Genomic DNA, 13,996 nt, shown 5'->3' with positions numbered 1-13,996 from the left:
AAGTCTCCAACTGTTATTGTACTGGGGTCTATCTCTTTAGCCCTAATAATATTTGCTTTATATATCTGAATGCTTCAGTATTGGGTGCATATATGTTTACAATAGTTATATTCTCTTGCTGAGCCTCTTATTATATAATGACCTTCTTTACCACTTTTTTTTTTTTTTTTTTTTGAGACAGAGTCTCACTCCGTCACCCAGGCTGGAGTGCAGTGGCGTGATCTCGGCTCATTGCAACCTCCACCTCCCGGGTTCAAGTGATTCTCCCACCTCAGTCTCCTGAGTAGCTGGGATTGCAGGCATCTGCCACCAAGCCCAGCTAATTTTTTTTTTTTTTTTTTGAGGCAGAGTCTCGCTCTGTCGCCCAGGCTGGAGTGCAGTGGTGTGGTCTCAGCTCACTGCAAGCTCCACCTCCCGGGTTCACGCCATTCTCCTGCCTCAGCCTCCCTAGTAGCTGGGACTACAGGCGCCTGCCACCATGCCCAGCTAATTTTTTTGTATTTTTAGTAAGATGAGGTTTCACCATGTAAGCCAGGATGGTCTCAGTCTCCTGACCTCGTGATCCTCCCACCTCGGCCTCCCAAAGTGCTGGGATTACAGGCATGAGCCACCAAGCCCAGCCTAATTTTTGTATTTTTAATAGAGATGGGTTTTCGCCATGTTGGCTAGGCTTGTCTTGAACTCCTGACCTCAGATGATCCACTCACCTTGGCCTCCCGAAGTGCTCGGATTGCAGGCGTGAGCTACTGCGCTTGGCCTCTTTTTTTTCTTTTTCTGTGGAGATAGCATCTTGCTATATTGTCCAGGCTGGTCTTGAACTCCTGGGCTCAAGCAACTCCTGGATTCCTCTTGCCTCGGCCTCCCAAAGTGTTGGGATTACAGGTGTGAGCCACTGCATCCAGTCTTAAAATCTATTTTATCTGATATAAGTATATAGCTACTTTTGCTCTTTTTTGGTTTCCATTAGAATATCTTTTTCCATCCCTTTATTTTTAGTCTATGTGTGTCTTTTTTTGTTTGTTTGTTTTGTTGTTGTTTTTGTTTCTTTTGTTTTTTTGAGACGGAGTCTTGCTCTGTCACCCAGGCTGGAGTGCAGTGGTGCAATCTCGGCTCACTGCAAGCTCCGCCTCCCGGGTTCACGCCATTCTCCTGCCTCAGCCTTTCCGAGTAGCTGGGACTACAGGTGCCCGCCACCACGCCCGGCTAATTTTTTTTTGTATTTTTAGTAGAGACGGGGTTTCACTGTGGTCTCGATCTCCTGACCTCGTGATCCGCCCCCCCCTCGGCCTCCCAAAGTGCCGGGATTACAAGCGTGAGCCACCGCGCCCGGCCAGTCTATGTGTGTCTTTCTAGGTGAAGAGTTTTTTATAGGCAGCTAATCATTAGGTCTTTTTTTTTTTTTTTTATCCATTCAGCCACTCTGTGTCTTTTGATTGGAGAGTTTAGTCCATTTACATTCAATGTTATTGATAAGTAAGGACTTACTACTGCCATTTTGTTATTTGTTTTCTGATCTTCCCTTTTATGAAAGTGATTTTCTCTGGTGGTATGTTTTAATTTCTTGCTTGATATTTTTGTGTATCTGTTGTAGGCTTTTTGACATGAGTTTATCATGAGGCTTGCAAATACCATCTTATAACCTACTATTTTAAAGTGATGACAACTCTGCAAAAACAAGCAGAGAAAACTAATACTGTATACTTTAACTTCATCCCTCTGATTTTTAACTTTTTATTGTTCCTATAATATTTATATCTTATTATACTATGTCTTAAAAAGCTGTAGTTATTATTTTTGATAGGTTTGCCTTTTAGTCTACTACTCAAGGTATGAACAGTTTACATATTTGCAGAGGTACCACCTTGGTGATCTTGGGTACGATCTTGGAGAATTCCCCGGATCACCGTTAGCAGTGACGAGTCTGTACAGGTCTGCAGCAACCGATTCTTGCCTCCTCAGAGGAAAGAATTTGGCCAAGCAGCATAAGGCAGAGTGAGAGACCAAGGCAAAGTTTAGAGCAGGGGTAAACGCTTATTAAAAAGTTTTACAGCAGGAACGAAAGGAAGTAAAGTACACTTGGAAGAGGGCCAAGTGGGCGACTTGAGAGATTTAAGTGCCCCGTCCGACCCTTCACTTGGGGTTTCTATACATTAGCATGGTTCTGAGGTTTGTGACCTCCCTTGGCTTTTCCTTGGGGTGGGCTGTCTGCATGTCAGTGGCCTGCCAGCACTTGGGAGGGGCCGCATGTGCAGTGTGTTTATTGAAGTTGTGCGCATGCTCATTTGAGGCATTTTCCTTTAACAGTCGCGTGTTCCCAGAGGAAGGTTATATACCAGTTAAAATCTGCCATCTTGCCTCTTACTATGTATGCGTGAGCCTGCTTGCCCAGCTCCTGAGATCTTATTGGGAAGCTGCTGATCACCAGCTTCAAGTGTTTTCTATCTTTTTTTTTTTTTGAGATAAAGTCTCACGCTGTTGCCCAGGCTGGAGTGCAGTAGCACGATCTCGGCTCACTGCAACATCCGACCCCTGGGTTCAAGCGATTCTCTTGCCTCAGCCTCCCGAGTAGCTGGGAGTACAGGCACGTGCCACCATGCCCAGCTAATTTTTGTATTTTTTGGTAGAGATGGGTTTCTCTGTGTTGCCCAGGTTGGTCTTGAACTCCTGGCCTCAAGTGATCCGTCTGCCTTCGCCACCCAAAGTGCAAGGATTACAGGCATAAGCCACCAAGCCTGGCCCAGAAGTTTTTTCTTTTGGGAGGATTTATCTCCTAATCTTTACCGCTTGGCCTTGCCAACTTAATTTGCAAATTAATTCCCCCCAAAGACAGATGGGGAATAACAGAAATATTTAAGTGTTTGACAGCTTCCTCTTAGTAACGTTCTCCTAGGCTTCATTCCAAGATATCAAGAGAGATAAACATTTTGCAGTCTTCCAGAGAGGAGCTGAGGTACACGGGAAAGTTTCATGCTCATGTTACAACTGTAGCAACCCACAATTTTTGAAGGAGTGTAAGAAAAAGATAACGTCCAGTGTCAGGCCCTTATAAAGCCTCAACTTTGAGAATCCTTTCACAATGTTAGATTTGCTGATCAATGAATATATAACTGAACATTAAGAGTAATAATGGGGCTGGGTACGGTGGCCCATACCTGTAATTCCAGCACTTTTGGAGGCCAAGGCAGGAGGATCACTTGAGCCCAGGAGTTTGAGACCAGCCTGCGCAACATGGTGAAACCCCTTCTCTACAAAAAATATAAAAATTAGCCGGGCGTAGTGGCGTATTCCCAGCTACTTGGGAGGCTGAGGTGGGAGGATGCAGTGAGCTATGATTGTGCCACTGCACCATTCCAGCCTGTGTGACAGAATGAGACCCTGTCTCAAAAAGAAAAAAAAAAAAGAGTAATAATTGCAAATATTTACTTGGCATTTACCGTCAGTCAGCCACAATGCTGAACACCATGATTGTCTCAGCTAAAGGACACACCACACCTCTGATAGTTAACAAGTAACTGATCATTAACTGAGTGCTTACTATATGCCAGCCATTGGTTTAACCTCATTAGATATGTTACCTCATTTCATCCTCACACAATCCCCAGGGAAGGATTATTACTATCCCTTTTTTATAGATGAGGAAGCTGAAGCTTAGAGAGGTGACTTGCCCAAAGTCACTTAATAGCTGAGAATATCTGTAGAGGGAAGGCGAAATCCCACGCCAGGCAGCCTGACCTCAGAGCCTGCACTCCAGTCCCCAAGCCGTGACAATGCTTGAAATGTTCTGAGGCTACTGATATAAGAAAAACAATTTTTTTTCCAGACAGAATTTTGATTCTTTCACATCTGTCCTATTGCTGGGCAAAACCTCTTGTGTGTTTTGTGATTGGATCTGCTTTCAGAGTGCTGAGAGCTCTGTGTGGGGGAGAAAATCCTTCAAAAACCTAGGAGAATGATAATAAAAGCAATAGTGATAATAAATGATAATAATGATAAGAATTATAGAAATATAAATTTTATAAAATTATAAAATATAAGGTTTGTCAAAGACTAAATGACAAGTTAACGGGTGCAGCAAAACAACACGGCACATGGATACATATGTAACAAACCTGCACATTGTGCACATGTACCCTAAAACCTAAAGTATAATAAAAAAATTACAAAATATAAGTACAAAATTTACAAAATATATACTTATATTTATATAAAAGATAAACATATATAAGATAAAATATAAATACACATATATTTTATAAGATAAATAAATAAATATATTTTTGAGATGGAGTCTGGCTCTGTCACCCAGGTTTGAGTGCAGTGGCGCAATCGGGGCTCACTGCAACCTCCGCTTCCCAGATTCAAGCGATTCTCCTGCCTCAACCTCCTGAGTAGCTGGGATTATAGGCGCGTGTCACCAAGCCCGGCTAATTTTTTGTATTTTTAGTAGAGACGGGGTTTCACCATGTTGATCAGGCTGGTCTCAAACTCCTGACATCGTGATCCGCCCTCCTCGGCCTCCCAAATTGCTGAGATTACAGACATGAGCCGCCAGACCCGGCCTATATGTATTTTATATATATCAAGTATGTATATCTGATATATATCTATCAGTATGTATATCTGATATATATATATCAAGTATGTATATCTGATATTTATAAAACAAAGTATATATATTTTGTAAAAATATAAAATATAAATAATACCTCATAAATGATAGTAAAGATAATAATAACAGCGCGGCAGCCCCATCCCCTTTTTTGTACTCACCCCCTAAAAATACCTATAAAAATCACGTTTATTAAGGAGCAAATCCCACCCTTTTTATTTGAAGCCAGTGTCTACAGGCTCGTTCTTGGCTGTTGTTGGATTAATTCCAGGGTAGGAGAAAACTCCAGTTTTTGAGCTGGACACGCACTCCTGCTTTTCAGGACCTTTTTAATTTTGATGTTTTCAACTTTTAGGCCCAGGGGTCCATGTACAGGTTGCTATATAGGTAAATTGCGTGTCACGGGGGTTCGGGTGCACAGATTGTTTCGTCACCCAGGTACTAAGTGGAGCACCGGATAGGTAGTTTTTCGGCCCTCACTCTCCCCACCAGAGTCGAGCAGCAAAAATACGAGGCCTTGTGGGCGGGGCCGGGGTGCCCGCTCTTGCCACTGGTCCAATCACAGCGCGGCGTTCCTCCTGGCCGGCCGCCGATTGGTGGTTGCCATAGCTCCGGGCGTTCGCTTGACAAGATGGCGGCGGCGGGGCGGTGGCTGCCGAGTTTTCGTGTCTGAGTCCTTCCCGGGTTCTAAGGCGGGCGCAGTTCTGCTGCGCCCGGCCCCCGAGGTCTAAGGCATGGGCTTCCAGCCTCCGGCCGCTCTTCTTTTGAGGCTTCTCCTTCTGCAGGGCGTCCTGAGGCTGCTGTGGGGGGACCTGGGTGTGTACGGCGCGGCAGGGACCTCGGTGGGCCGGGGCTGAGGGGACTGGGCGTTAAAAGGGCCAGACTTGGACTCCCCCGGGAGCTTCGATAGTCGAGACCTCCAAAGCAAGCCGCCACACACACCTTAGGCGGTGACTCTTCCACTGCTAACCCCTCCTTGTCCCCTTTCCTTCCCGCCTAGCTTTCATCCCTCCTTTCATCCGAATGTCCGGCCCTGCGGTCGGCGCGTCCCTGGTCGGAGATACCGAGGGTGTGACCGTGTCCCTGGCAGTGCTGCAGGACGAGGCGGGTAAAGTCAGGCCCTTCTTTTGGGGAGGGTGGGGGTTGGACTGGATCCAGACCTCCCAAGGAGCCTGGAGAGGTGGCATCCTTTGGACCCCTGCCTCTGTTCTCTGCAAAGTCGCATGGGGAGAAAAGGATCGGGCGGCTGCTGTAGGCCAAAGAGGACAGACGGACAGGTTCGAAGAAAGCTTGAAATAATAATGGCTAGCATTCATTAAGCTAACATCGTGCGTCATCCCATTTTCCTAGTAAGAACAGTAATATCTTTTCATCTCTTTTGACCAATGAAGAAACAAGTTCAGAGAGGTTGTCACTGCCCCAGTGTCAAGCAGCTTATAAAGGGCCCAATCTTAGGCTGTAATGTGAGTCCATCCTAGGCAGTCTGACTCAGTGCACCCCCTGAGCTGCTGGGCCTTGCTGCCTTTGCATGCTGGTCTTCTCTTCCTTAGGAATATTGCCAGTTCTGACGTGTGGAGTGCTGAGCAATGAGACGGAAGACTGGAGTGTGACTGTGACCCCCGGTGCGGTAAGGCCAGAAGTAAACCTTCTCTGTAGCCTGTGAAGAGGCCCCCAGCTAGGGTTTCTGCAGTGATCTCTTTATTTAACAAGGCATGGCTTTCTCCATGCTCTCAACAATCATGAAATTGTGGGGTGTTGGATCTGGTAGACACTTACCCAGCCCAAGGGTTCCTTACCCTGGGGTTAGGAGTCCTTGGATGCATTTCAGGGGGGTCTGTGAACTCTGTGAAATTGTGTGTAAAGTTCTGTGTGTATGTGCATTTTTCTGACGAGAGGGTCACCAGTTTCCTTCCGATCATCAAATGGGTCAGTGATTCAAAAAAGCTTTATGCCAGGCATCGTGGCTCAAGCCTGTACTCATAGCACTTTGGGAGATTGAGGCGGGAGGATTGCTTGAGCCCAGGAGTTCCAGACCAGCCTGTAACATAGCGAGACCCCGTCTCTACAAAACAATTAAAAAAAAAAATTAGCTGGGTGACGCACACCTATAGTCCCAGGTACTTGGAGGGGGGTAGGGGAGCTGAGGCAGGAGGATTATTTGAGCCCAGGAGTTCAGGGCTGCAGAGAGCTATGATCGCACCACTGCACTTCATCCAGCCTGGGCAACAGAGCAAGACCCTGTCTCTTAAAAAAAAAGAAAAAGCTGGCCAGGCGCAGTGACTCACGCCTGTAATCCTAGCACTTTGGGAGGCCGAGGAGGGCGGATCATCTGAGGTCGGGAGTTCAAGACCAGTCTGGCCAAAACCCATCTCTACTAAAAATACAAAAATTAGCTGGGCGTGATGGCGGGTGCCTGTAATCTCAGCTACTTTGGAGGGCTGAGGCAGGAAAATCACTAGAACCCGGGAGGCAGAGATTGCAGTGAGCCGAGATCACGCCACTGCACTCCAGCTTGGGTGACAAGCGAGACTCCGTCTCAAAAAAAAAAAAAGCTTCATAACCACTGATCTTGCCCAACTCTGAGCTTATGTGTAAGGATACTCAAACATGGAGAGACTAAGCATCTTCTATTTAATAAGTGTTTATTGGGTACCTAGTGTATGCAACATCAATTCTGGAGATAAAAGGATGAGAAAGACAAACTCTGCTTGTACCCCAGGAATGAACATGTACATGTCTATAAAGTCATTCTGGGATAAACTGAGGATTGTTTTCATTGACTTTTTTGTGTATTTACTCTTCCACTGATAGGATGATCAAGAAACTAAAAAGGTGTACAATAAACTGAGTTTATTTATCAGATCTGTGTTTAGCTTTCTCTAAGTATCCCAAAGTTGTTTGCTTTTATGGTAAGGAAGAGGAATCAGGGCTTGCTTGTTACCGTAGGTTTATGGGGTGGAACTGAAGATAACTGTGTCATCTTTGTATACGTTTCCCTTTTATAAAATGAACAGAGGCTGATGTGTGCTTTTATTGTGTTTTCTATTATGTATTCTTATAGACCCTGTTTTGAGTCACTTTAAAAATACAGCAATCTTTTCCTTTCAGAAGGTGTTGGAAGTGACAGTAAGGTGGAAGAGAGGTCTGGACTGGTGTTCCTCCAATGAGACAGATTCCTTCTCAGAGTCCCCCTGTATCCTCCAGACCCTTCTGGTTTCAGCATCTCGTAATTCATCCTGTTTAGCACATCTACTCATTCAAGTGGAAATTTATGCCAACTCTTCTCTGACCCATAATGCTTCAGGCAAGTAAAGTCTTTGACTGTCAAAACTTTCATGTTGTTCTCAGCTACTTAGGAGGAAGAGGCAGGAGGATTGCTTGAGCCCAGGAGGTTGATGCTACAAATGAGCTGTGATCGCGCCACTGCGTTCCAGCCAGGGCGACAGAGCGGGACCCTGTCTCAAAAAAAACAAAAACAAAAAAAGAAAAATTTGTGTCAAGCTTACCTGTTTGATTATAAGTGTATGCCATGCAATTTGTAAAGTATACTTCACTTGAGTCTGTCTTGCTTTTCTAAACTGATTTTTCTTTTGTTTAGTTTTCTTTTAAAAAATTTCATTTTGTACTATTTTATTTAACATTTATTTGATCTTGCTCTACTATTTGCATCTTTGTAAGCCACCTTGAATCCTTTTTGGGAGAAGGTGAAATTTGTTTATGTACATTGATTCTTTTTTTTTTTTTTTTTTGAGATGGAGTCTCACTGTGTCACCAGGCTGGAGTGCAGTGTTGTGATCTCGGCTCACTGCAACCTCCACTTCCTGGGCTTAAGTGATTCTCCTGCCTCAGCCTCCCGAGTAGCTGGGACTACAGGCTCATACCACCACGCTCAGCTAATTTTGTACTTTTAGTAGAGATGGGGTTTCACCATGTTGGCTGGGATGGTCTTGATCTCCTGACCTTGTGATCCGCCTGCCTCGGCCTCCCAGAGTGCTGGGATTACAGGCGTGAGCAACTGTGCTCGGCACGTGCATTGATTCTCATGACTGCGTCTTAAGAAGAAGAAAGGAAGGGTGGCCAGATGCAGTGGCTCCCACCCTGTAAGTGCTTTGGGAGGCCAAGGCGGGGGACTTTCTTGAGCCCAGGAGTTCGAGACCAACCTGGGCAAAGCAGCAGATACTGTCTCTATAAAAAATTGTAAAAAGTTAGCTGGGCATGATAGTGCCTGCCTGTAGTCCTAGCTACTAGGGATGCTGAGGTGGGAGGATCGCTTGAGTGTGGGAGTTTGAGGCTGATGAAGTTTACATCGTTTCCAGCTTTTTTTAAAGTTTATTTTTATTTTCATTTTTTTAGAGATGGGGTCTCACTCTGTTACCCAGGCTGGAGCTAGAGTGCAAGGGCACGATCCTGGCTCACTGCAGCCTCAACCTTCCTGGTTCAGGCGATCCTCCTGCCACAGCCTCCATAGTAGCTAGGGCTACTGGTGTGCACCACCACACCTGGCTAGTTTTTACATTTTTTGTAGAGACAGGGTCTCACTATGTTAGCCAGGCTGGTTTTGAACTCCTGGGCCCAGGTGATCCTCCCACCATGGCCTCCTGAAGTACTGATATTACAGGCATGAGCCGCTGCACCTGGTCTGTTCCCAGCTTTTGATGCTACAGCAAAGATCATTATGCCCATGTACATGAATCTTTGGACATGAGAAAATGGTTTTGTGTTCATCTCCGTCTCATATGATGTTAGTGTTCTTAAACCAAAAGAGCTTTCAACTAGATGTGCCGATGTAGAGGGCTCTGCTGTGATGAGTGCTACTGCCATGTCCCCGTCCCCTGTGGCGAACTCTGACATCTCTTGCCTTTATGGCCACGTGGCATGGAGGAGAAGAGTTCCAGACTTTAGTAGCAAAAGTCTGTTACCTGGAGACTCCTTTACTGCCGCTTCCCTTATTACATCCCAAACTGTGGTCCTCCTTGTGCTTCTGGAAGTTTAGGATGATAAGACGAGTTTTGACAGCTCCTTTCAGCAGACTACTGTGCCCTCAGTGTACTTGCATGGGAAGGCCTCCATGATGAATGAAGTGAAAAAAGCAAGTGCAGATGGCTGCCTACAGTGTGCTATCTTTTGCATAAAGGAGGCAGAAATGAAAACATTTGCATAAAGAAATTCTGGAAGGATGTTGGAGAAGCTAATAATGTGCTACCAAGTTGGAGGATGATGTGGGAACAGGAAAGGGCTGACAGTGAGGACTTTTTTAATATGCTTTTGATTTTTTGGAACCATGCAAATGTGTTACCTACTTAAAAGTTTTAAATTTTTCTATGGCTTAAAATTCAAAACAAAGCCAAAAAAACCGTATTCAATCATGAAAAAAAAATCCCCCCAAAACAACAGAAGGGCTTCATGATAGCTGTACCATTCAAAGCACTGACTTTTTTTCCTTTGAGAAATATGCTTGAGGCCGGATGGTGGCTCATGCCTGTAATCCCAACACTTTTAGAGGCTGAGGCGAGCGGACCACTTGAGCCTAGGAGTTCAAGACCATCCTGGGCAACGTGGCAAAACCCTGTCTCTACAAACAAATACGACAATTAGCTGTGTGTGGTAGTGGGTGGCTGTAGCCCCAGCTACGAGGGAGGCTGAAGTCAGGGGATCGCTTGAGCCCAGGAGGTGGAGGTTGCAGTGAGCCAAGATTGCTCCATGTACTCCAGCCTGGTCGACAGAGCAAGACCTTGTCCCAAAAAGACCAGGTGTGGTGGCTCATGCCTGTAATCCCAGCACTTTGAGAGGCTGAGGTGGGCGGATCACGAGGTCAGGAGATCGAGACCATTCTGGCTAACACGGTAAAATCCCGTCTCTACTAAAAATACAAAAAATTAGCCGGGTGTGGTGGCGGGTGCCTGGAGTTCCAGCTGCTCGAGAGGCTGAGGCGGGAGAATGGCGTGAACCTGGGAGGCGTGAACCTGCACTCCAGCCTGGGCGACAGAGCGAGACTCCATCTCAAAAAAAAAAAAAAAGGAAAATATGCTTGAGTATATTTAGGTAATATTTTAATATTTTAGAATACCAAACTTAGAAAATTGAACATCTTTGTATATGAGTGATTGAGTTGTCCCCTCTGACCCAATGAAGGCATGAAAAATTTTTTACTCAGCTAGCCAGTGATTAAAACTAGGAAAAGAATGGAAGCACAGACAGGAGGTATGTGTCATACCCAGTAACAATGAAGCCAGTGAACAATGTAGAAAACATAAATCAACACACAAACATCTATTTGTATAACACATTACCCTATTCTGAAGTGCCTCGTGGCTGGGGGTGGGTGGCTCATGTATACTATGCCTGTAATTCCAGCACTTTGGGAGGCCAAGGTGGGAGGATCACTCGAGCCCAGGAGTTTGAGACCAGCATGGACAACATAGTGAGACCCTGTCTTTACAGAAAATATGAACGTTAGCTGAGCATGATGGCGCACACCTGTGGTCCCAGCTACTTGGGAGGCTGAGGTGGGAGGATCACTTGAGCCCTGGGAGGTTGGGGCTACAGTGAGCTGTGATTGTGCCACTTCACACTTCAGCCTGGGCAGCAGAGTGAGACCCTGTCTCAAAAAAAAATCAATTAATAAAGTGCCTTGCTTGTGTCACATGGGTTTGATAACACTGAGGGTCAGACCCTTACCCACGTAACGTGGTCTGCGATGTGGACCTTCTCCTTGTTCCGGATACCATTGATGTATCATTGACCTTCTGCTATGTTATAGCATAGAACAGATCATTAGTTGTTCTTTAGATACTTCACCTATTGTGTCATTACAGTGAACTACTATGTGGGGTTTAAACAAATAGTTCCTGCATGGTTTTCTAACGTGTACCAAATGCAAAAGTAAAATTCAGCAGAATGAAACTTTTATCTGATAAATGATTGGAGAGAAACCCAAAGTATTAATGTCACTGGATTCTGAATTAGGAGGCTGAAATGTCGTGTAACATATTCCTCTTCAAAGAGGAAAACAAGTTCGGAAACCTGTAATATCCTGAAGAGTTATAAACAACGGGCCCTGCCAATGTTTACCTCTTTAGCATTTCTCCTGAGCTGCTTTCTCTGGCCTTGTCCCATTCACACCCACCACCTTCTCCCCTGCACCACAGTGTTCCCCCTATTCATCTGCCCCCTCTGTCTTCCACCTACAGCTCTCCAGTAGCCCCTCTTACCTGTACAAACTCTTTTTTTTTTTTTTTTAAAGTAGAGATGGGGTTTCTCCATGTTGGTCAGGCTGGCCTTGAACTCCTGACCTCAGGTGATCCCCCCGCCTTGGCCTCCCAAAGTGCTGGGATTACGGGCGTGAGCCACCGCGCCTGGCTGCCTGTACAAACTCTTACGTGTGTTTCAGGCTCAGCGCATTCTCTCTCTCTGCAAGTCTTCCTGACGCCCAGCCTAAGCCACGTGCCCTCCCTGGGTTCCCATGACAGATCCATTTCAGTGTTTACCCTTTATGGTCACATGATCTCTTTACCTGTCTTCTCCCTCTGAGAGTGCGAGTCCCTCAGGGAAGCTGCGGTGTCTCACTGTATCATCCCTGCATAACCCAGCCCCCCATACTCTCGTGGTCAGACCACATTTGTCCCACCTGCACTATTGAGTACCACAGCCACGAACCATGTCTGGACACTGGACAGTTGAAAGGGGATGGGTCTTAATTGAGATGTGCCGTAACTGTTAAACAGCCACCAGTTTTTGAGGACTTAATGTGAAACAAAGAATGTGGAATAGCTCATTCATAATTTTTACATTGATTGCCTGTTGCAATGATATTATTTTGGATATGTTGGGTTCAGTAAAATATATTAAGTTAATTTTATCTGTTTCTTTTTTGTAGCCTGGGCTACTTTTTGTATTTTTATTAGAGACAGGGTTTCACTATGTTGGCCAGGCTGGTCTTGAACTCCTCACCTCAGGTGATCCACCCACCTTGGCCTCCCAAAGTGCTGGGTTTACAGGTGTGAGCCACCCCGTCCAGCCTAAAATCAGTACATTGTGTATATACTAACTTGTGACTCTTAGTCAATTGATTATCTTCTAGATCAACTATGACTTCTTTGGTTCATTGTAATTGGTGTGTTTTCTTATATTTGGGTTTTTGTTGGAGTGGTAGATGCAGGCCTCATATATTTCGTGGATATTTCGTGTATTCCTTAATGTCGAATATTTGCTAATAATGATTTACAAAACAAGATAATTCAGCTTTCTTTTTTTTTTTTTTTTTTTTTTTGACACGGAGTCTCACTCTGTCACCCAGGCTAGAGTATAGTGGCACGATCTGGGCTCACTGCAAGCTCCGCCTCCCAGGTTCATGCCACTATCCTGTCTCAGCCTCCCGAGTAGCTGGGACTACAGGCGCCTGCCACCACACCCAGCTAATTTTTTGTATTTTTGGTAGAGACGGGGTTTCACCGTGTTAGCCAGAATGGTCTCGATCTCTGACCTCGTGATCCACCCGCCTCGGCCACCCAAAGTGCTGGGATTACAGGCGTGAGCCACCGCGTCCGGCCACAGCTTTCTTTTGAATGTCAAAAATGTGACCGTGCTTTGTCGGAATGTTTCTTAGCTGAATTTTTCTGTTGTGTGTACTTTCCAGAGAACGTGACTGTCATTCCTAACCAGGTGTATCAGCCCCTTGGCCTTTGTCCTTGTAATTTAACAGCTGGAGCCTGTGATGTTCGCTGCTGCTGTGACCAGGTATGTTCTTTGGTTATTGGGCACAAAAGTTATGCTACCTGTGAGAACACCAGCAGTTCCACCAACAGCTTTTTTTATTTTTTATTTCTTGAGATGGGGTCTTGCTCTGTCCCCCAGGCTGGAGTTTGGCGATGCAATGATGGCTCGCCACAGCCTCGGCCTCCCGGGCTCAAGCGATTCTCTCACCTCAGCCTCCTGAGTAGCTGGGGCCACAGGCAGGCACCATCACACCCAGCTAATCGTTTTGTATCTTTTGTGGAGTTGGGATTTTGCCGTGTTGCTCAGGCTGGTCTCAAATTCCTGGGATCAAATAGTCCTCCTACCTTGGCCTCCTAAAATGTTGGGATTACAGGTGTGAGCCACCGTGCCTTGCCCCAGCAGCTTTTTAAGGGATGGTCTTCCAAAACTGGGCTTATGTTTTCTATTGCAAATTGTTTCAAATTGAGGTTTTTTTTTTTTTTTTTTTTGAGACGGAGTCACGCTCTGTCACCCAGCCTGGAGTGCAGTGGCACGATCTCAGCTCACTGCAAGCTCCGCCTTCTGGGTTCACGCCATTCTCCTGCCTCAGCCTTCCTAGTAGCTGGGACTACAGGCGCCCGCCACCACGCCTGGCTAATTTTTTTTTTTTTGTATTTTTAGTAGAGACGGGGT

At 45.7% G+C, this 13,996-nt stretch overlaps 1 protein-coding gene across 5 annotated transcripts in view; it reads left to right on the top strand.

Annotated features, from left to right (window-relative positions):
• The first annotated feature begins 2,867 nt into the window (after positions 1-2,867).
• TCTN2 (tectonic family member 2) overlaps positions 2,868-13,996 on the top strand; it is a 41,435-nt gene continuing 30,306 nt past the window's right edge. For 2 of the 5 annotated variants that reach the window (XM_032168362.2, XM_032168363.2), the window contains exons 1-5: positions 5,225-5,425; positions 5,610-5,717; positions 6,160-6,236; positions 7,718-7,913; positions 13,245-13,345. In XM_032168362.2, coding sequence (XP_032024253.1) covers positions 5,344-5,425; positions 5,610-5,717; positions 6,160-6,236; positions 7,718-7,913; positions 13,245-13,345 — 564 coding nt within the window. In that variant the 5' untranslated portion in view covers positions 5,225-5,343. Of the gene's footprint in view, positions 2,951-5,214; positions 5,426-5,609; positions 5,718-6,159; positions 6,237-7,717; positions 7,914-13,244; positions 13,346-13,996 lie in introns of those variants that run through there. The other 3 variants (XM_058425702.1, XM_032168361.2, XM_032168360.2) reach the window with 3 other exon arrangements.

This window comes from Hylobates moloch, unplaced genomic scaffold (genome assembly GCF_009828535.3).
Source record: "Hylobates moloch isolate HMO894 unplaced genomic scaffold, HMol_V3 SCAFFOLD_12, whole genome shotgun sequence".
Taxonomy (NCBI): Eukaryota; Metazoa; Chordata; class Mammalia; order Primates; family Hylobatidae; genus Hylobates; species Hylobates moloch.
Note: the sequence above shows the minus strand (reverse complement) of the source record. Positions and strands in the feature narration are given on the sequence as shown.